Raw genomic sequence first — 22,901 nt, forward strand, 5'->3', positions numbered from 1 at the left:
AGAATGGATAGGCGTCTAAATAAATAGATGGGGGAGCAGACATGTTCGGAAGGTGCATGATTGTACACAGAGAATTAGGGTTATATAAATGGGGACTAACACATGAATGGCCAGGTGAGTGGTTTGCTGATGGAAAAATAAATTGGGGCATTGGTGTTCCATAGAGCTGAGTGGCCAGGTGAAATGAAGGCTGTGAAGTCCTATGCCGTGAGAGCACACAAATGGAAGGAGTGCGGTGTGGACAGAGACAGAGATGGTTAGGTAAACAGGAGGAAGTGACAATGAAACACATCAGGGAACAGGAGAGAGGAAAGGAGGAACTGAAGGGGTGGTTAAGGGGTTGAATTCCCTTCCGTTCATTAGTTACGATTTTAAAATAAACCTGAAGTGGCCAGGGGTTTAGCTCAGTGGCATTAGCACTGTCTGGCAAGCACAGGTCATGAGTTCAAACCCTGATTAAAAAAAGAAAGAAAAGAAAAGAAAAGAAACTTAAGGAAATTGGAGACCCTCAGTCATGCTTACCAGACTAAACTACTGTTAGCCTGCCACTTTGATCCTCAAAGAGAATGCATCTGGTCTACCCAGGATCTGTGTTTCTTGCTCTGGGAAAACTCAAGAAAAGGTCTAGATTACCTCTTGTCTTCGGAGGAACTGACAAGAATATCAACCTCGCCGCTGGAACTCAGTTTTGGTTCTTTCTTTTTTCCAGAGAAGCTATCTCTGCTGTGAAATTAGAATCTTCATCCACATTCCATTGAGTTCCTAGGCACTGTTCCTAGACTTTATTTGAGGAATACCTTGAGAAATTCAGTGTAATGGAGGACGCGGGGAAGGACACACTGGACCGTAGATATTTGAACTGTAGTACCGGAGGACAGAAGTGGGGGTGTAACCGTACAACTGGGCAGATGACGAAGCCAAGACTGTGAGGCCAAGAGGCCACCCAAGGCTGCACACTTACGGCGGAACTAGGCAGCCTTCACAGAGAAACAAGCACTCGACGAGAACCTGAGTTGTAAGAAAGAAGTTAATACACAGTCCTGCAGAAAACCAGATGAATGTGCGATAAAGAATAAGGACTGGAATTTTACTGGAAGAGAAGGTGTTTTGGGATTGGCATCTGCCATGGGGCATGTCCTCCAGGGCTCTCTGTCATGTTAATGCTTGCATAGGTGCTCCACAAAAGCTAATGTAAATAAAAGCTAATTCTATGGCACATGTTATCAGACAGGAATGTCCACGAACAGCACCATGTCTTCTCATGCATACTCCTGTTAAGGTGGTTAAGTATTCCTGCTTCAGAGGAACCAAGAAGCAGTAAAGTTTGCAGAGTAAAATGCCTAAACTGGAGAGTATGTAGTCATCATTTTTCTGAAACTTCCCATACATTCTGGCCTAGGTCAACATACAATATAGACTTTGAAGATGCAGAAACCTTTAAAATTATTTTTAAATAGTATAATCACTTTATATGTAGATATTATGTGAAAAGTAATGAGACTATCTCTCTCTGTGTATACACTGCAGTTTGAGTATGTGCAGTGTATATTTGAGATAAAGAGAAGGAGAAAGAGCAAAGAAGAAAAGAGAGAGGGAGGGAATGAAGGAGGGAGGGAGGGAATGGAGGAGGGAGAGAAGGAGGGAGGGGGGAGAGAGGTTGATTTCAGGTTCCATCTACTCCCCAAACCCTAAAACACACAAATAGGAAAAGCATCGCCCACTGCATTGTTCCACTCCCGGATCTCAAAGGCATGTCCTAATGAACAGTCCCCTAAAAGTTACAAATTTCTTCAAACTTTATTGATACACTGCACAATCACAACCATCTTGTATTCATCCTGAATTAGAAAAGGTTACAACTACAATGTAACATGCACAAAATTCAGGTAGTATATTCACCCTTAATACAATTATTGACAGAAATCAAGTCTTCATTGATTTTTGAAGGAAAAATAAAAAAGAAAAGGAAAACAACTCCAGAATGCTGACAAAGTCATACTCTTGTACTGTGTGATCGATTTTAAAGCATTTGAACATAGATTTGTCTTAAGGATAGTTGTGAAAGTGGGCACAACCCACTGTTTGACACAGCTAGAACGGCACCGTTGATAAGTCATATATATTTTTTTTTAATCTAGAGGACTCTGAACTTGACAGATACATTTTCGTACACCCACACATTCCTCACAACTGCACTTTACGTGTCACAAAAATTTCTGAAATGATTAAAAATGCTCCCTTTAACTAACACAAGGGTAGGTATTATTACTTATCATTGTTATTATTGATATCCTTATAAATCTGCCAAATAATATAGGATGCAGCCCCAGCAGTGTGGTAGAGGGGTCACAATCTTTATTTATGCACCCAGGGTTGTGGAACAACTTTGTGCCTCAAAAGGGCACCAGTGAAAGAAACAAAAGGGATCTTTTGGGAACTGCTCGAATTAGGCTTGGCTGCCTGTTTCAGGATGAAGACAATTGCACCTAATCAAGTCCACGCCACCACTTTCCTTGGACTCCAAGTGTTCTGCACCTGAAAGCTAAATTGCGCAGGATCAGCGATTGTTGACATGTCTTTCAATTGCAAATCTATTTCTTTCTCCTTTCATTTACTTCTCTTCTCTTATGTAAGAAATGGGGGAAATGAGACCAGCATTTTTATTTGTTTGCTTTTAATGATCAGTAAGAGTTCTCCTCACGTGATATCTTTATAAAAACATTGTCTTCTTACTTGCACACCTGTGAAGTTTTACTGTAACCACTCAAACTTACTTGTTTTAAAAGAAAGAGATAGGGAATCCTCAGCTAATAGGAGGGGAGGCAATTGGATCTCAGAGTTTCCAGGAATAAGGTTTGTGCAAAACACAAACAGAAGTTCTTCCTGTTGGAAAAAAAGGAAATGAAATGGCATCCTGTCAGCAAGAAAAATGTTATGTTGCTTCCCCTAAGAGACTGAACTTTTTAGGAGGCTGCTTCTAGATATCGAAAAGTGAATTTTTCTTGCTCTGGTGAGAACTCTGGGTCAAATGAGGAAAGATTCTCCCTTTACCAGGTCTCCACTTGTCTTAAGACAGCCTCTCCTCCTTCCACGATGGGACTGGTGACAGCCATTGTACAATGACAGAGATGATGTGCCCATTGAGCATCGGTGCACAACCACACAGGATTCCATTTCTAGCCCCTTCTGAGGCAAGGGCTATGGTGAGCTGCCTTTGGGATCAACTGCCCACTTTGGAGTTCTCTGCTCTTTTGGTGTAACAGTCCTTCTAATGAAAGGACTTGCGAACTCATCCTAATAGAGAACACGTTGGCCATACTGACACACAAACAGATGCTCCAACAGCCTCAGTGATGTCATTACTAGAGACCTCAAGCACACTTCACACTGGGTTGTAAGAACAAACTGCCCAGCATGTGCAAGGTATTAACAAGTAAGAGAAGCATGTTCCAGAGGGAGAGCCCAGGTGCCATGGCTACCTAAATCCTTCTCTTCCTTCTGTTCAGCTGAGCACAGATGCAGTCAAAGACAGGTGCATTTCTCCATGCACAAAATATGTGTGTGTTTTCACAACCACTCCCCTCCACCTCCAACCTCCCCAATGAAAACAAGAATGAGAAAAACTAAACACACTTATTTAGACTTGCAGAGGACTGTATCAGGCACTTGACATTAAACTAGGGAAATACAAGCTTGGCTGAAGCCTTAACACTAGCACTTTCATCGGCATTGCTTTGGTGGGACACACATGGGCTCTGTCGCAAGAAGGGAAAGGCTCCAGGGTACCTGCCACAATGCTGAACCCCTCTCACCTGATAGCTCTGTAGAAGCTGTATTTGGTTTTCTATCCACATGGAAAACTCACAAGCTACTGGTTGCTCAGACTCCTTTCTTCCTCCTGCCTGTATCCCCACCCCACTCCCACCACTGGCCCCTGAACACATCTGTCCAGCAGGCTTTATCCAGCCACCCTCCATGTGTGATGCTGGAAAGACATATGCAAGTGTGGATGCTGTCTTTAATAAACACCTGCTTTTTCAGGAGGTTGGGTGACAGCTACCAGCACAGGGAGCCATCCCCACCAAAGTAACCCGAGTGACACAGCAGTGAGAATGCATTTGTTGTGCAGAAGTATCGCTCACATGCCCAGTGTCCCAACTGTCTTGGGGTTTATGCACTTGGTTTTCTCTACTCCAGCAAAGGGAGGCTGATCAATTGTAGCATGCTTTTCTCTCTGTATCGTGACAGGACTAGGTAATCACCAGAGATATTCCCTAGTATCCAGTGGTAGGGGACAGCACAGTCCCACTCATAGTGACCCTGAGACCAGCCTTGTGGGATTGGCAAGGTTCTGATGATCTGCTTGCCCAAGAGAGGTCGACCTCCTGCTTTAGAACATGTCTCGGAGTGAGGAACATGTCCGGCTTGTCCATTTCAAGCCCTGTGTTCCCCAGCACCATCCAGTCTGCACATTCACTGTACTCCAAAGCAACAAGCAGTATCACTCAAACACCGAAATGATGCATTTCCTTCTCATACAATTTCTAAAACCAACTCAACTCCAGGTGCTGAGTGTGGTGACAGATCTGAAACATTGACGCCCAACCTCTCGCTCTCACTTGATACTTGCTCCTGATCATGCCTGCAGCTTGATCTTGGCACATCAGTTATGTTCCCAGAATCTGGTTGCTTGGCAGTACACTAGGCAACGCAGATGTCTATTCACAGCTGGCAACTGTAATATTAATTTTGTTCACATCAGTTCTACCTCTAATGACAAAGTCTAATTTTTGCTTGGCAAAATAGCCTAGGTTTGTATATATGTATGCATGTATACATATATTATGTGTATAGGAGTATGTATATAGTTCCACACTGTGGTTCTCCTGTTCATTTACAATAGTGAGAAACACAGAGAGGGCACTTGTACTGAAGGAAGAGAACACTTAAGCATTAGGGATACAGAATTCTGTAGAGCTTGTGATTATTATTTCTTAGAAGGTGGACTGGAAGCTTTTGAGTGGAGGCAGGCCAGGCCTCTGGGTCGTCACTGTACTTTGCTCTCATCCTTCAGCAGGTCAGTTCCTGCAGCACAGCATGGTGTGGCTTTCGCTGCTGCTTCTCTGAGTCCTCTGCTCCCTTGCTGACTGAGTCCTTCTTGGCCCGGGAGACTGCTCAGAAACACTGTATCCATGCCTCTTTGTGAGCTAGACCTGATTTGAACCCGAGAAGCTGGGGACATTCCTTCCCAAAGCCCCTGGAGAAACAGCCTGCGTCAGAGGGAACTGGGGCACGTACACTTTTCCCCTTCTGTTTGCAGCGTTGTGTTAATCAAGTGCTTGGAAATTAAGTCAGTTGCTCAAGTGCCCTCAGCTCAGAAGAGCTTTGTGAAACAAACACCAGAGTTGTCAACACACCCGCCATGTAATTGGCCTCCACCAGCTTTTTACTGGATAGTTTCCAAACAGATCAAACCAGAACTGGAGCAGAACAGGGCTGCTGAGCTGCAGTCACTGCACTTGGGAGCAATGGATTGCTGTCTTTACGTCACAGAGAGAGCTGCTGTCTTTCACATTCTTGGCAGTGAGGAAAGCCAGCACTGAAGAAGGTCCTGTAAGCTCCTGCATATGATTTCAGGAAAGGCTAAGAGAAGCACAGCGGTTGATACCTTAATCCTTCAAAGTATTCGAGAAGAAATGCAGGGTTTGTCATGGATTCTCCAGAGCTAATCGTCTTCTCGTGAAGGTGGTTTCAGGAAACAGTTTCCTCTGGAAATAGTGAGTGACTAGTGGTTATACTGCTGCTGTGGTCCATTGGGAACAGTGTCTAATCTGGGTGGATGGGTTACCATATTCCAGAGGCAATGACCGGGGTACTGCCTTTCCTTCTTGTTAGCCTGTGAGACCACTGGCTCTCATAGGAGATGCTGATATGTAATTTTGCAGATGCTAACTTTTACTGATGGCACAGAAGAAATGCAAAGAGTAGGGTAATATGACAGATTAATATGGCAGTCAGTTGGTGATGAGTAACAAGCAAAGAAATAGAAAGAAATGTTAGATAATGACATTGATAGACTGATAACAACATTGTTATAAAGACAGGTGGATGAAATAAAGCAGACAACTGAGCCAATGGGTAATCACATGATTACCTTGATAGACAGCTTGATAAAACCTAAATAACCAGCCATCTATTGATCTTTTTTGTTCAGCATTTTTAGGAATATTATTCTTGTCCTGTTTTTTGTTTGTTTGTTTTTTAGTTTTGGGTTTCATGCATAGCCCAAGCCTCTAATCTCTAGTCAGAGAAGAAATGAGTAGGGACAAGAAATGAGTAGGTGAGAGAAGAGGGTAAGGTGGGCACACACCTTACTCTCTACAGTGTAGAGAGGCAACTAGAAAGTATGTAAATCCTTGAAATTAGGTAACAAACATGGGAAGAAAGAGACATACATTCAATTCAGGATAATGATCAAAATCTTAAAAGATACAGAAAAACAGAAAATGGGGCACGTGGATGTGACTTTTGCTGTGTACTGCATTAGGAGTAACCTTCGTCTTCAGGGTGTTTGTCATGAAATGCATTTTTCTGCCCATATGGAACTTGTGGTTTGGGGTGTGTGTATGTGTGTGTGTGTGTGTGTGTGTGTAGACTGGTAGCAATGACAATGGGAAGAGTAGTAAAGGAAAAGGAAGGGCCAAGGTCGCAGGAGCAGACTCCACTTTTGGACACACCAATGAATGATTATCCTACACATGGTAGAACCCTGCCCACCCCGCCCCCAGCCCCACTCATTCCAACTGGAAAAAAACTCAAAATCAAAATACCCCCTGCAAAAAAACTGAGAAGGAGAAAAGGAACAAAGAAAAAGAAGCCCAAACTGATTTGCCCTCCGCAGTGTAGATTAAAGTCTGTGATATGGAGAAGCAGACGTTGTTCAGAGGACCTATGCTTTCTTATCAAAACTTGATGAAGAGGTGAGCAAAGAGGGTCCCTGAGAGCCAGAGACAAGCCAACGCTCTAGAGGCCGAGTTAACACCATCAATGACTGCTCCAGGCCCTGTGTAGGGGAAAGAGAGACAGACCCATTAGCAGGCACCCAGAGGACACCATATACGTTCCCTGACAAGCAAATGCACAAGCATGCTGCCCTGCGAGCATCCCCCAGGGTCCCCCCACTATGTACTACTGACCCTTCCAAGTCTGCATGAATCCTCCCTCTGGGAGGATTTGGAAACTCAAGGGAGCAAGACATTTGGATGTGCAGACCAGTACCACCTGCTCTGAATGGGGAAGCTGAGGGTGCTTACTTAGTCTGGTGGGCCTAGGGGACAGAGACACAGTCAGGCTCCACGGTGAAGTAAACATGTGGGCCCTTTATGCGCCTCTAACTGTCCTCTGTCTGCGAGGTGGAATCCAGCAGAGCCTGAGGTGAGCAGGTCAAAGGCATGGGAAAGAAAGGGTTCAGATGGATGAGAAGCAGATGAGAGTGGGAAGAAGGGGACAGGGATGCAGATATTTTGTGGGCAATGGATGACTGGGAATGTGCATGGCAGACTCTTTATAATGGACATGTGTAATTTAGGTGTTGTGGAAAGTTCTGCAAAGCTCCCGAGGAAGAGTGAATAATTGCCCATGAGGGTTTTCAGAGTTGTGATTGGTTCTACACAAGCCATCAGTGCTGTCTCTCCCATGGCCAGAAGAAAGACTTAGCATCCCTAGAACTGATAACTCCCTGATGAATCAGCCTCAAGGAATTCTACCTCTGTGTCTTTCTCGCTTTTCCCTTCCTCTGCTCTATCCCCACACCACACATAAATCATTCACTGTCTACCGGGAAATGAGAATGCAGCATCTGGGTGCTATTTTATTGTGTCTTCCCTATGTTTCAGGAAGACAAACCCTATAATCTGGGATCTTCCTAATCTACAAGGGCTCAGGGAGGATGCATCCCTCATTGTGCCTCTGTGTAACTTTAGTTGCAAGCACTTCGGATCATAAGTAAGACGAGGAGCTCAAAATCAGAATATAAGCTAGGGAAAGTAAAACTGTATATTATCAAATGATTAAAAGCCGTGGAAAGGCAATTTTGTAAAACAAGTGACCAAGGAAAGGGGATGCAAACAAAAGGCATGCCCTTCCTGCCAGCTCAAACTAGACCATCACTGCCTCTTTGAGGAGCAGATTGGCTTACTAGAAAATAAAGATTTTTAAAAGCTGAGATACTACAGGTTTTGCTTGGACTAGACTCAAGATACTTGGCTTGCCTGTAAAGTGTATGACATGCACAGAACTATGCCTTGCTTGAGAAAGACCTGAGCAAACCTTTCAGTTGCAAAATTCAGGCCTCTCACTGCAGCAAGAAGCATACAACTCTTCCTAATTCAAGGATTTCCCCGCACACACAGCTTTTCCTCTGACTTAGAATGGATGCAATGCTCCTATAGACTAAAGTCATATTTACTTGGTAGTTTTAAGTCTGGCATATCTTTCTTTCCATTCTTGCTATCAGATATTCACAAACAAGAGTAGGATTCATGTTCTAGCATAATTCAATAGTACCATGAAGGAGCTACATGCATTTAAGGAAATTCGCCTAATCCCTGGGCCTATAGCAGTCCAGAAATGCATCCTATGGAAACAAACTAGCATGAAAAATACTCCAGGTTAGAAAATGCTTAAGTTGAAGCCTAAGATAATTTTCACAGTGTCTTCTACAAGTGATGAATAGCATAGATTTATAAGATGATGAGCAATGCATATTCGTAAGGCTGACACATTTCTTTAAGACTATGTAGCATATATATATATATATATATATATATATATATATATACATATCTAGTGTCATACTTGGTTATCTGCAGGACTATTGGTGTTTCTGGATCCTCTGCAGATATGAAAATCCATAGTCTCAAGTCTCTTATTCAAAATGGTATAATATTTGCATAGAACATACATACACCCTCTTTTATTTTTAAATCATCTCTGGATGACTTATACTACCTAATAAAGTGTAAATGCTTTGTTAATAACTGTTATAGTGCACTGCTTAGGGAATAATGATAGGAGAAAGATAATGTGTGTACTCCTTGCAAGAACAATATTTTCTATCCTCTATTAGACCCATGGATGCCGAATTCATGGATATGGAGGTATACATACAGCCCTGTATACTTTTTCTTTCATTGAATATATATATATATATATATATATATATATATATATGACAAATATGTACATGTGTGCATATTTATTGTCTAGTTTTTTATATTGCTAATAACTTTGGAAGTCATTGAAAGTTGTATTCTACATTAGAGAATTAAAGTCTTCATTGTAGGAATTACTTTCTTATAGGTTCTGCCTGTGAACTTAGCATTTCTGTGAATGTAATGCCATCAGCACAAGGTTGGATACAACTAAAGACAGAGGACAGAAAAAATACATAAGGAAACAAAACATAAAGGACCGAGACATGGAGAGAAGAGGAAGCAGACTCATAGATAAGTGAGTGTCCCTGCTGGCGTAGGTAAGATGCTCAGGGCTGATTATGCAGAAGGTTTCAACTTCTACTGAGTGCTTCAAAGAGTGGAAATACTCTTGTCTGCTAAGTGTCTACTAAGTAACTTAGTCATCTCATCTTGCTGAAGATGATGACAGCACATTTGTGTTGTGCTGTCTATGTGTATAGTTCTAAGTTATAAACTATTGTAACTTAGTCATCAAAACTGTATGCTATATTCACTGTTGCTATTTCCCCTTTTAAAGCAAGGGAACTGAAGACAGAGAAGTCGAACAGTCTGTCTGTGCTCACATTAGTTGTACATCCTGAGCTGAATTAGACCAAGACCCTGTCCCTAGAGTCTGTACCCCTGATTGCTATGACTCTACTTCCTTCCTTTGGAAAATGATTGTCTGTATATGTTTTCCAGGGACCACGGCATCTTAGGGTGATGTGAGCAGTGGACAGGGGACTCAGTTTTATGTGCTTCTGCTGTTCTCTACTTGAGCAGCATTCACCTCTGAGGCCTTGATTGCTCCACCCGCAAATCGAGGAGAGGCTGATTTTGATGACTTGCATGGGTCTTCCTTATTAACTTTTTGAGTTATCATAAACGGAGACTCTACATCTGGTGCCAGGCAGGACAGCTGGTGAGCAGCCAGATGGTCTTCTCCAGATGGTGCAAAATCATCACCATTCTGGCCTTTAGTACCACTGTGTGACCATCTCCACCTGAGGCACAAGAGGACATGAAATAGTCCTGGACCCTGCACTTTCTCCTTTTGGCCCCAATTTCCTTGCAGCTCTAGGGAGTTGTTTTGCTCTTTAACAGGTACAATGAGCACCTGCTTTAAGTATCAGATGCTATGGCAATTTGCTGCCAAAGTGCCTCTAGTCAATCGGTCTATGAGAAATGACTGAGCTACCACAATCAGAGAATTAGTCTGACCCACTGTGGTGACATTAAAGCAGCATTACTTTCCCCAGACCGACTCACAATGCATTTGAAAGGTGGCTACTGGGTCAATGGCAGGACAGTGGGTCTCCTCAGGAGGATCCTTGGGGTTGGTTCAGAGCAGCAAAATAGTGGCTCATGTGCACCACTTTCAAGGCTGGGTGTGAGGGGTGTGAGACAAGGGCCATCAGCAGTGAACTGATTCTTTAATGGCATCTTTACTGTTAGGATGGAAATGAGCCAAAGAAAGCACGTGGCTTAAGTCACTCCCACTGGGCTTCTGCAGCTACAGTCATTTCCCTGACTTGGCCTAATGTTTCTTTGTGCTTTAATTTAGAAGCAGTGACAGATCGCAGAACCCCTCTGCAGCCCCATGGCTACAGCAGGTTTTCTCATGTTCAGCTTAGTGAATCTGAAGTCCTGCTGCATTTCAGGGGAGGACTTGGAATTGAAGGAAAGCTTAACCCCACCCCAGCCTGAATACACACTGCAGTGAGGCTGTGTATGTTTTTCCTTTACCATGGCTCCTCCAGGTCATACATTCCTGGGCTTCTTAGTAGGCATGGGGGAGTGAACATGATGCCAGGAATAATGTCAATAAAGAGGGTGAAAATTCTGGTGGTGTTTTCATTTTATCCTGTTAGTTGTTATCTAACACTTGGAATCCAGCATTTGGAACTGTGAGGAAATTTTTCAGTGATGTGGTCTGCTTCATGACACTGACCCTAGAACGCACCTGCGTATTTACCAAGGGCTTTGAGCAAAGGTGGGGATGAGAGGTAGGCTAGCAACAGGGCTCATGAGAACATGGCAGAAAAACACATACTGAGTCCCAGGAAAGGTGTCCTAAACATGCTGCCTCCTTGATCTCCCTGTTAGCAACCTTTGGGGTAAGGTTGCTAACAGCTCTAGAAGTGCATCTAATCCTTGCAATGTTGGAGTCAGACCGATTTAAGTTTAAAACTGGCTCTGTCACTTGCTGACCACATTGTCTTAGGCAAGGTACTTTGTATTTTTTTGAAATATAATATAGAGCCTTTAGTCTACATAGGATAGAAGGTGATTGGTACAGTGCTGGTACAAAGTAAACTTCTCCCTGAGGGAACTGCTGCTGTGAGTTGGTGAATCCACCTCACACGCTCCCATTCCTAGACAGATTATGCGCTTCTTTTCCAAAAACACTAGAGTGTGGATTTGGGAGGCTGTGAGTGGAGCAATCAGAGTTTATGGTCAGAATCCCTACTGTTGAGAGGCTGTGGGTAATGAGGCTTTGGGTGATGAGGGGCATTGAGCAGGGTGAGGGGAGAGATCCCAAACCAAGTTCCACAGCAAAGTCCAAGGATGAAGGAAATAGATCACAAGACAGCCCCAAAGAATTACTAATGTCTCCATGTTCTGAGCTCTGTTTTCAAAAAGACCAATGTCTTTGCTTTCAAAGAACTCATCCTTCTGGAAGACTGGGCATTGCCTCTTTCCTGGTCTAAGGAAATAAACAGGGAAGCATACAATTTTTTTTTTCTGAACTGCTTGCATATTTTGGTGAAAAAAATCATCTGAAACACATAACCACCAAATCTTATTCATCTCTGGAGTATCCTACCTTCTGGATAATCTTAAGAGGGCTAAATCTGAGAGATGGAAAGAATTGAATTTCTCCTTGATACCAGGAAGTGGTGGAAAGTCAACTTGTCTAAAGTAGTTCTTGACTGTGTAAATTAGGGGAAGTCAATACTCTCAGGAGAGTAATGACCCTTTGGGTTGCAGCATAAACAAAGGACTAGGACTTATAAGATGAATTAGAACTAGAATGATACCTGGGGAATCACTAAATCCGCATGTTGTTCAGGTGCCCTGCTTTAACCACGCAAAAAGACACCCTAGATAGTAGATCCTCAAAGATCGCCAAAGGGGAACTTGGTGGGGGCTAGCACGTGAGTGACTTGTCCTTTCTGGAGAGACCCGATGTGGCTAGAGCCACAGATAAAATCTTCCTATGAGTGACCAGATGAGATGTTCTGAGCGAGTATGTGTAGAAGCCTGTGCCATGCATTGGGATCCTTCTCTATTTGTGATTAACAATGACTCAACAAGAATGGCTGCTACAAATACCAGGTTTCATTAAATATTTTGGGGGCAGTAAGTTGACAGTGGGAATAGGTAATTATGCCCTTTCCCATTATTTCAGTACCTCTTCCCTCACCCTTTTGAGTACTAAAATTAAATGCTTCCTTCATGCCCTAAGTTGAGTATTTTTGAAAATAAATGCTGAAATGAGGCTGCAAATCCACAAAAAAAAACTGTGAATGACAACAGCAAAATGCTTTTGGGACACATATGTTGAAAAAAATAAGTCAATCTTCAACATAAAAAAAAGAGGTAGAGAGACAGAAATGATCAGGTATCAAATTCCAGAAATAGTGAAATAGCTGACAAGCCAATGGGTGTACACACATAGGCCACAGGACGGTACACAGCCTGACCTGGAGCCCAGGTGAGGCAGGCAAACTGACTCTGGTACATTAAATATACCAAGAACTAAATTGTTAAGAAGAAAATTTGGGTGAGAGCTTCTAATAGAATTAACCCACACTTACATAGTTAAGAAATGGGTACATGTGCCTGCTCTCCCTGGGACTACATGTTTTTGGCCATAATGAGGAGGTAGCTCACCAAGCCTCCTAGGTGGCAAGTTTGGGCACTCGCAGTACGCCAACTCCCAGAAAGATATATAAGGTTTCTGGTGAGATTCTGCCTTCTGAGATTTCAAAGCTTAAAATACTATAGTATACCTTATAAGTGATGGGAGTATTAAAATATATCCTTTTTCCTTTCCAGATCATAATGAAAAGATAATCCCATTTCCAGCCAGAGTTAACTGAGTAGCTGTAATTTTACTGAAGTGGCAGGTGGGAGAGTGATTACATTAGACACAAGGAAAGAATAAAACAGACATGTGTAAGTTGAACTTGGTGATAACACGGGGAGATCAATGAGGTATCTGAAGGCTGAGAGGATACAGTTTTGTTCTGAAGCTTGGATAGGTTTTCTAAGTATGATTATGAACTGTGTGACCTTCCTAATGAGGAACCAAAGAGATAATGATGTTCTTGGTGATTAAAAGAGGAGCAGGGAAATCTAATTAGAGGATGTATGTGTTATACTTGTTGGTGAAACATAAACCTATTTTCAGCAGTGCTGGCTGATGAAGGCATATCATTTCTCTGCGAAGAGAACTTTCCCTTCATTGTCTTTAATTACAGTGGAAAATGTGGCAGTGGGCCGTTCTCCAAGCAGGGTTCCCTGGGCTTCACAGTACGACCGAGATGGTGGATGCGGAGGCACGCGGGGAGCCATCTTTGTTTTGTTCTCTTTAACACACCCTGTTCTGTGCTCACCACAAGTTAATACCAGAGGTTAATTCAGATCTGTAGGCTGATCACAAACCTGAAACAGACCAGACTTCGGTCTGAGCGCGTGTCTGTGCTGACATCAGCACAGCGCAGAAACTCAGTGTTAAATTCTAACTGCTTCGGCTAATAGCCAGATGTCAATGATTCCCGGAGAGGCGGGGTGCGAGCCCATGAGCAGCCTCATCAGGAGTGAAATGGGAAATGTCTGCATTTTCTACTAATATGTTGGCATTTTGCAGGTTGGGGAAAATACAAATAACTATGCTGCTGTCATCAGCCGAAAGCTGTTGCGTCTCTCTCTGATTCATCCTCCTACCTGGATATAAATTGTGCATTTGGAAAACAAAACTCATGCATGTTATCAGCAGGAAACGGACAAATGCCTGCAGCTTTGATGTCTTGGCAAGAGGTTTTCCTAAACAATGGATGCAAGATTTGATAGAATCCCCCTACAAAAGAAGACCTAGGAGGGGACCTCAAAACTTTAAATGAGAATTGGGCCATATGAGAGACTGAAATGCGGGGAAAAGTGAGAGAAATAGTGATTTGGTGTCTCAGGGAGAGGATTACACATCCTTTAGAGTAACCAGCTTTTCCTTAGTTAGTAAAGACTCTCAAATGGATAACAGCAGTAACTGATGTCCCCATCGACTCTAAGGTTTATAAATTTTTACAAACATTTACTGGGCGACAACATCGCAAGAGACAGCACTGCATCCTCTCACATACAAAGCAAATGTAAGCCTAAGGGTGAGCCCACATAAGAGAGTAAAAGACAACGGTCAGCTTCTCCAGTTGGGCTTGCAGGGGCCCTACAAGGATGAGCTGCCACTCCACGCAGCACATCACCAAATAAGTAGGGCTTCCACAGCCAGAGAAGGGTGCAAAGCCTACATCCGGGACCCTCTGAGTCACAGAGGCAGGAGAAGCATAGGATTAAGGCCAGGACCAAAGTCTGGTGGTGTAATTCTGTGGCAGACTTCCTCAGTACTGGGGGGATTCTATTACATCATTTAAATTTTCCGCTCTTCCATGACACGGAAATAAGAACATTTCTGTCTTGAAGGATTATTCAGTATCTAACTCTTAATACATGGCAGCTTCTTCTTTGTTCCTCTGCCAAGACACTCGCCATATTCCTTGTAAGGGTCTGACGGTTTGTCAGCACAAGGTCAGAAAGCCTTCCTCTGTGATCCTTGGTTCTTAGTGTAACTCCTGGCATATGGTGGGTACTATACACAAATTTGTTGACTAGATGAATAAATGGAAGACAGAAAGAAAACATAAGTAATCTCAGCAAAGCCTGAGTTGTTTCTGAGGACCTGGGATCCAGGGTCCCCACCTGACGGGCACATGAAATCACGGGAGGCTGAGCTCAGCATGGACAACTTCCAGGCTCTGCTTCTCTTGTGGGCTGTGGTTTTCAGCCACTGAACTAACACAGTGATTTTGAGTCTTGGAAGGGTCACTGTTGTGGCCCCCAGGTTGGAGAAAGATTCCCAGGGACTGGGAGTGCCTGAGAAAATGTCATCATTGTCCAGGCGAGGTCACCCACTGTGTGTGAAAGTGGAGAGCAGGCAGTCAGGAAGGCTAGGTCTGCTTGCCAGGACTCACTGCCAAGCAGATGGAGGAGTCAAAAAGAATGGGGGACCCCAGAGAGAATGCACAGATACGGAGGAGGGCACATGCTGTGGCAGTGATGCTGGGGTAGGGGGTTTGAGTTTCGGGTGCCTGGGGGATTCAGGCAGGGACAGTGGTATGTAGCTCAGAACTCAGGACAGCATCACAGGTATAGGTGCTGAAGTTACCAGGCCATTGGTCAGAGGCTCCCAAAGGTGCCCTCAGAGAGTTGCTTGAAAAATACATTTTCAGGTCCATTCACAGAGAGCACGATTAAGTGGTTCTGGGGCAAGAGCCATAAATGTACAGTTTTAAAACTCCTAAAGTAAGTCCAGTGTCAGAAATCCTGTTTGATGCTTGAAGATGTGATGACCCCTCCACCTCACCCTGCAGTGCTCTCCTAGGATGAATTACAGGGCATGAGCTGGGAAGCTAGAAGGCTAAGATAGAAGGAGAAGAAGGAAGTGAGCCCTGCTTATATTAGACAGGCCAGAAGTGGGTACTGAGTGTCACAGAAGTCTGACCCAAAAGGACGCTCCAGATGCTGGGCAACCCTTTAGAGGTTTAAAGCAGAAACACCACGTGTGGGGCAGTGAGGCCTGCTGAGGAGAAATTCCTGTCGCTCCTGCTGTCTTCACATTCCACTTGGAGTCACAAGGGGAACGGCATGGTGATTAGCACACCCGACTGCAGGAAAGGAAGCAGAACACAGAGCAGGTACGCTGTGTGGAGGGCTCTGCAGTATTGGTGGGATGGATTTGCAGAGGAGCTGGGTGATGAAACCTCTTGCTGCAGAGAATCCAGTTTGAAGATCCAATCAGATATGCATATTTATTCTGTAAGAACAGTCATTAGCAAAAGACAATACAGACTGTGTCCTGGGGGCCTGCAGGAGCTGCCGAGGTGAGCAGCAGGCACAGCTGCTAGGAGGGAATTGAAGCTCTGCCTGGGAAAAATCTCAGCATCCAGGAGTTGCCTTCACTGGCTGTTGCGCCGAGCTCATGAGCAGTGACAAGATTCCTATGAGTTGTCCCCACACCTCATACTTAACTCTTAATGTAACTAATTTGTGTCACTGCAATTTCACAGATGAAATGGGAGAAATCTGCTTTTCTCCTGTAGCACCCCTCTCCTTCTTTCCTTTGTGTGCTGCCCCTGCCCCCCTCTTCTGCCAGCTCTAGTGATCCAGGCGTTTATATGCCTCATTAAGCACATCCCACTCTCTGCAGTGCTGGATGCAATCTAGTCCAGAATCTTCCTTCTCTGCACTCGAAGGACAGAGGGCTAAAGTCTGTTGCTCAAAATCCAGAGGAAGAAACTAGGTTGGCATGTCGAGGGCAAATGAGAGACTCTTGCCAGGGACAGAGCTCCAGCCAGCAAGCTGAGCCCAGCTACCCATTCTGCCCCTAGGACTGGCAAGACTTCAGGCACAAGGGCTCCAGATTCTTTACACGGCTTTGTCCACTCCATAACTCTAAGGGCACTTAGAGTAAGCTGCTTTACAATAGTGTGTGTGTGTGTGGGGGGGGGTTTGCTGCCACTTCCAAGGATACAGAATTGGAGAGCTATCCTTTACCCTGTCTATAATGCACAATTCCTCAAATTCAGAGAAGACTTGAAAGGCTAAAAGTAAGCTGGTATCCATCTTGTTCTAGTCCTGTATTGTACAGACAGCAGAGGATCAGACAGCATCATAGCTATTCTGCTTCCGAATCCGATGGAATTCAGACACCCAGCTGCTGGCATCAGGTCTTCTTAGCTTTCTGATGCTCTCTTGGCCCTTTGGCTGCTGGGGGGCTAAGAAAAGTAGGTGTCTGTCATGCTGCCTGAGCTGGTGCCCTGCCCACAGCAGGACCCTGTCTCTGGGCTCTGTGATGGGAAGGTGGCCGGTGATGAGGAGGAAGCCAGTATTAACTGATCTCTGATGCACACTTAGGGCTTGTACCATTTTTCCTGCCTCCTGATCATTTCATCTCAACCCACCCACCAAAACATTGTCTCCATAATCTCAATTTTTGGTATTTAAGGTGCTTTTATCCTATTTTGTTTTGTTCTTTTCTTGTCAGGATAGACATATATCACAGATGTGTGCACAAGAGAAGAAAGTTATGTTGGGACCACAGGGAGAGAGTCAAAGAGAGCTCTCAAAGAGCGCAGCTGCAGCCTGGGAGGAAAAACACAAATGCACACCTGGGAACGGTGCGTGTGTCTGGGCGGAACACACAAGTTTCAAATGTAAAATGCATTCTCTCCCAGAGGAGTTCTGGGACACAAGGTGCACAGGGGTCAGCTGAGTGCAGAAGGGGCTCTAAGCAGATGCCTGCTGGGATGCAAGACTGCTCAGCACACGCACAGGTGTCCACAGTGGGTGCCCCATACTATGCACTGTCCCGAGATAGCAGTGATGTTCTCAGGCCTACACACCATGCACAGAGTGTGTAAGTGCCGACCCCTGCTCGGGTGCTTGGAGGACAGTATGATCTAAGCTATCTTTCCAGACTCCAGCTCCCTCACATAGAAAATTGGGATAAAAAAGTACTTACTTCATAGTCTCATTAAGTGAGATGGAACATGTTAAACACTCAGTCCAGTGGCGGCATATATAGTAAATGACTATGGTTAGGGTTAGTTATAATCATAGAGCACTGAGGATGGGGAGGACCAGTCAGGCTCAGTGGGAAGGGGGAGTCAATTGGATGTTACCTAACCTTGTGCCGAGGCTGCTGACATTCGGTGATGGCACCGGAGATTTAGGCTGTGTGTGCAACAGAGGACATCTTATCCAAAAAGCTCTCACTGGTGGAAACATCAAAACCCATGCATCCAGGGGCACTCAGCCAGGAAGCAGCAAAGCTGAGACCAAAAGCCCTTTTTCCACCTGGACACATTTCAGGCTCTGACCACTGAACTCTGCAGATGCTCGCCCATTCCTTCTCTCACAGCACTTCCTGAGCCGCTCTGCACAGCCCTGTGCTAGTTCCTGTGGTTCAAGCCAGATCTGGTTCCCATGTCCATGAATCTGACAGGTCATAGAGGGGAGCCTTAGTTAAACAAAGTAACCTAAACAAAACCTAGATCAGGACTCTATGGTAAAGCTGCTAGGGCCAAGGAGTCTGCTTCATGTGTAGCTGCTGTGTCCTTACCACTTAGTGCTGTGTTCTGCTTGTGACAGTGCTGAGCCAGTGTTTACTGGATGGGTGCCAGCCTGAGCACAGCATTACCTGGAAATGAAGGTGGGGTGGGGTACACTAGGGCATCTGATCTACTCAGAGTGGTCGGGAAAGGCTTTCTGCAGGAAAGGCTGCTGAAAACCAAGTGGACCCCAACTGTGCAAATGAAATAGCAAATGCTGTATGTCAAGGGCAAAGAGCTTTGTGGGGGATAATGGACAGGAAGGATGGGGCATGCCACAGAAGTGCTGCCCGGTACTGGGTGAACTCACGGTGTAGACTTCACAGTGTCGCCTCACTCTGAGGGACAGCCCCCTACTGAGAGCTCACAGTGACACTTTTATGTCAGCAGGTCAGGAAAACATCCCTCATTTCTCCTCCATAAACTGAGCCTGCAGTGGAATCTGTCAAGGCCACTCACCCACACCATATAGGGGTGCTCCTGTTTAATCTCACTAGGCTTTTGAGGCCGACATTAAAATGTCACCATAAGAGCACGCATGAGGAAAGAAAGGCTCAGCAAAGATGAGTGACTCCTGGGTCTGAATTGGAGTGTGACTCTGTGTCTATGCTATGAATGGAACTATGTCCCTACCAAGTCCTTGAGATGAAGCTCCAGGCCTGGCATGACTGTATTTGAGATGGACCTAGGAGGAGTATTCAGGGTGTAATGAGTTTATAAAGGAAGGAAGGTCCCTGAGCCAATGCAATTGGTGTCCTTATAAGCAAGGACATCGATTGACCACCACTCACTACTTAAAACTCAGATGAAAGCTCATGAGATGACATCACTGGTTAGGAGCCAGGAAGCGGCCCCTCCTTAGAATGGGTTAGACCCTCTATCTTAGACTTCTAACCTCCAGTCAGGGTTTTATTCTTAGGCCACCGCATCTGAGATATTTGTAATGGCAACAGGAAGAGACTAATACAGTTTTCGTGCACCCTGGATATCACTGTTAGCTATGCCATGGACCCTGCCTGAGTTAATGGCAGAGACACAGCTAACAGGCCCTGTGTCCCTGTGGACTGCATCCCCCGATCTGGGTGATCCCCTTAACTGATGGTGTAAGTGAAGGGCAGGGGCAGGGCAGTGCCCTCATCTCTCGCTCCCTCTGCCATGTTGTGTTGTCAGTGCCGAGGGGTGAAACTCATGGTCATCCCAGCATGGCAGCCTGTTTCTGTGAAAGCTGAGCTGACTCTGGGCCTCCCGAAATTCAAATGCTGTCATTTTGCATGTGAAGAAGATTGACATCTTAGAAAAGTAGGGCTTCCAGTATTTCACCTCTGCAAACAGAGCTGACACCAGCACTGCTGCCTTGGAACCTAACAGTGAGTGCTGGTGTGGACACCTCAGCCTTTCCCTGTGTCTCTGTCTCCTCCAGTGCCTGGGTAAATCCTCCAGAACTTGACGGCAGGTCTGGTCTTGGGTCTCACTTCCTGTTCCTTAGCTGTATATCTGTCAGGGGTACACACCTCTTTTTCTCCTGTTTACTGCTCTGTAAAATGGGGCTAATGACTTGTTTTTACAGCACTGACATGATCCCTAGAAACCAGTAAATATCCAGTCAGTGGCAGACAACACCATTATAAATAATGACTCCAAGTATTTTATTTTAAAACAAAATTTTTGGAATGAAGTCAGTGGCCCTCTTTGTCTTGGGCAAAAGAATATAATAGTCATACTAGGGTTACTGCTCCTTACAAACAGTCGTAATAATCCATGAGGTCCCCGATCAGGTTTCCCTTTGTGCTACTATGAGCAGAACACTCATCAATGTTGGAGGCAACCATGTGCAAGTTTGCTATTTGGGGGCCAAATCACCCTCTGTGGAGGGCTACACTGCCATCCCACTGTTGCATGTGAGCGCCATGGTATTCGCATGCTTGTTCTCGCATTTACGCAAGCCCTGCCCACTCTGAGAAGTGCACCCGGGAGGGGAACAGGCAAGCCTGTCTTTGAAGTTGGTCTAAACATAAAAGCACAGGCATTCAGGCAGGCAGAGGAAGGAAGGAACATGCTGTACCCACCTGCCACTGCTGATGAGGGGCTTATTTCTAAGACACACACAGCACAATGCACACACAATGCAGAGAGAAAACAAAAGACATAGATCACACATTTCAGATGGTTGGTGGACACAGTTTAGTTCATGTCAACACAGAAAGCTTGCTCGGGCCTGAGGTGCACATGGAGAGAGGGACTTCTCTCCATCTCCCACATCAGATGCTTGCCGGTAACTAAACCCCAGCACACTGGCATGGACGTACCCACATACGCACGGAAGCTAGCAAGACAAGCTGGTCCTGGCCCAGGGCATGAAATGGGGACAAGACTGAGGACACGGCAGTGTGGGGAGATGAGTGGAGAAGGGAAGGTCTTTCCAGAGGCCAGCGAGGCTCCTGAGACCTCTCCCTCCATGGGGGAGAAGCAGACTTCAGAGAAGGGTCTGCCACTGCAGTTTCAATGGGAGAGCTGCCTAGGAGGCTCCAGACTCCGAGCCAGGGATCTCAGAGGACCAGAGACTCATGGGGGAAGCACCCAAGTTGGTTAAGCTAATACATCTAGTAAATCCTGGACTCTTGCTACTGAAGGTCACCACCTTAAAACTCTGTCTAGTTCACCCCCACAGTTACACCTCTGGGTCATACTGCGATCAAACAGCTCCTCGGTTCTGTCTTCCTGATGGATTCCACATTCAAAGTGATTCTGAATTGGGCTTACTGCCTTTGAAAGGGGTAAGCATCATTGTCTTTTGATGATCAGGTCACTCAGTGACCTTGCAAATGCCCCGGTGTCACATGCAGGGGAATGACAGGGGAGAATTTCTCATCTAAAGGCAGTGGGCTGAGCAGTATGGATGCGCACAGGCCAAGCAGATGGTGCCCTCCTCCCTCGGGAGCCCACCATGTCCAGACGTCCAGCACTCACCATACAATGTGATGCTGGCATTGGTGTTTCCAAGCTTGTTGGTAGCCACACAGGTGTAGTTCCCATAGTCCTTCTCCGAGACGTTGAAGAAAGTCAGAGTGGAGATGCGACCTTTGTTCTCTATCCTCACTCCGTCCAGCCCAGTGGCTAACCTGCAAGAAGACATCGGTACTGCTGGCCTGGTCCTGCAGCTGGGCAGGGGAAGCAGGCACATGGCAGGCATGAGGTGCACATGGAGAGAGGGATTTCTCTCCATCTCCCACATCCTTCCCCTCTAACGAACCTGCACCTGCCAGCTCAAACCTGTGCTATCACAGTCTCCAACAGAAGGGGAAAGGAAAGAAGAGTCATGCTCAAAAGAGGCAGTCGAGAGGCTCCTGGTCATCAGAACCACCATGTGTGCAACTAACCTCAGAGTATGAAACAAGGTCAGTTCATTCTGTTGACTTCCCAGCTTCCTCTGTTCTTAACTTCTGATGCTATATGAGATTCTCACAGAGGAGACTGTGAGACATTTTTGTATCACTCTGCCTTTGCTCTGTACTTTAGCATCCTCTTTCCATCTAGGGATGACCCCACCACTCTGTTTCACATCAGTACTGGTTCCTGGAGGTACCTGGTGTCTTCCTTGAACCACTGGAACTCAGCCATAGGCACTGCAGAGGCCTCGCAGCTCAGGATGCCCTTCTGACCCACTGAGACACCGGTGTTCTTAGCTTTCGAGATATAGGGAGGGTCTGTGGGCAAAAACCAACAAGAATAAACCACACAGGCTGATTGCACAAAAGACAGGAGAGCCACACCCAACCCTTTACTTCTCATCTTGTGACACCCCTATATTTTCCAGTAAAAGACCAGTTATTGGAAGAAAATAACTTCTTATGCAGGGCATGCTGGCACATGTGTATGATCCCAGCACTCCATTAGGCTGAGCCAGGAGGATTGCTGAGAATTTAAAGCCACCCTGGGCTACAAAGTCAGTTCACAGCCAGCTTGGACTATATAGTAAGACCTTGTCTCAAAACAAGCACACACACACACACACACACACACACACACACACACACACACACACACACACATACAGCAAAGCATTTCTTGCTTGAAGACACTGCATTTACCCAGTACTTACTTCTAAGTTAGCAATGGTGCCAGCATACTGGAAGCACTGATTGCTCCAGAAGACTCCAGAGAATAGGGCAGGTGAAGTGAGCACAGGTCCTTCCAGAAATGGCACTGCCATTACCCATGTGTCCACTTAACCTTTGTCCCATGTCCCCCTGAAACGCCCTGCGGGGAGCCTGGTACTCAC

At 45.3% G+C, this 22,901-nt stretch overlaps 1 protein-coding gene across 6 annotated transcripts in view; it reads right to left on the reverse strand.

Moving 5' to 3' along the window:
• Positions 1 to 1,778: 1,778 nt before the first annotated feature.
• Opcml (opioid binding protein/cell adhesion molecule like) overlaps positions 1,779 to 22,901 on the reverse strand; it is a 1,064,190-nt gene continuing 1,043,067 nt past the window's right edge. For 4 of the 6 annotated variants that reach the window (XM_063256111.1, XM_063256110.1, XM_023566162.2 and 1 more), the window contains 4 exons: positions 22,206 to 22,326; positions 21,590 to 21,741; positions 20,689 to 20,715; positions 1,779 to 7,063 (listed from right to left, as the gene is read on the reverse strand). In XM_063256111.1, coding sequence (XP_063112181.1) covers positions 6,963 to 7,063; positions 20,689 to 20,715; positions 21,590 to 21,741; positions 22,206 to 22,326 — 401 coding nt within the window. In that variant the 3' untranslated portion in view covers positions 1,779 to 6,962. The remainder of the gene's footprint in view (positions 7,064 to 20,688; positions 20,716 to 21,589; positions 21,742 to 22,205; positions 22,327 to 22,901) is intronic. The other 2 variants (XM_013155627.3, XM_063256112.1) reach the window with 1 other exon arrangement.

The sequence above is a fragment of the Cavia porcellus genome, unplaced genomic scaffold (assembly GCF_034190915.1).
Source record: "Cavia porcellus strain 051 isolate PalLab524CR breed Dunkin Hartley unplaced genomic scaffold, mCavPor4.1 scaffold_9, whole genome shotgun sequence".
Lineage (NCBI taxonomy): Eukaryota > Metazoa > Chordata > Mammalia > Rodentia > Caviidae > Cavia > Cavia porcellus.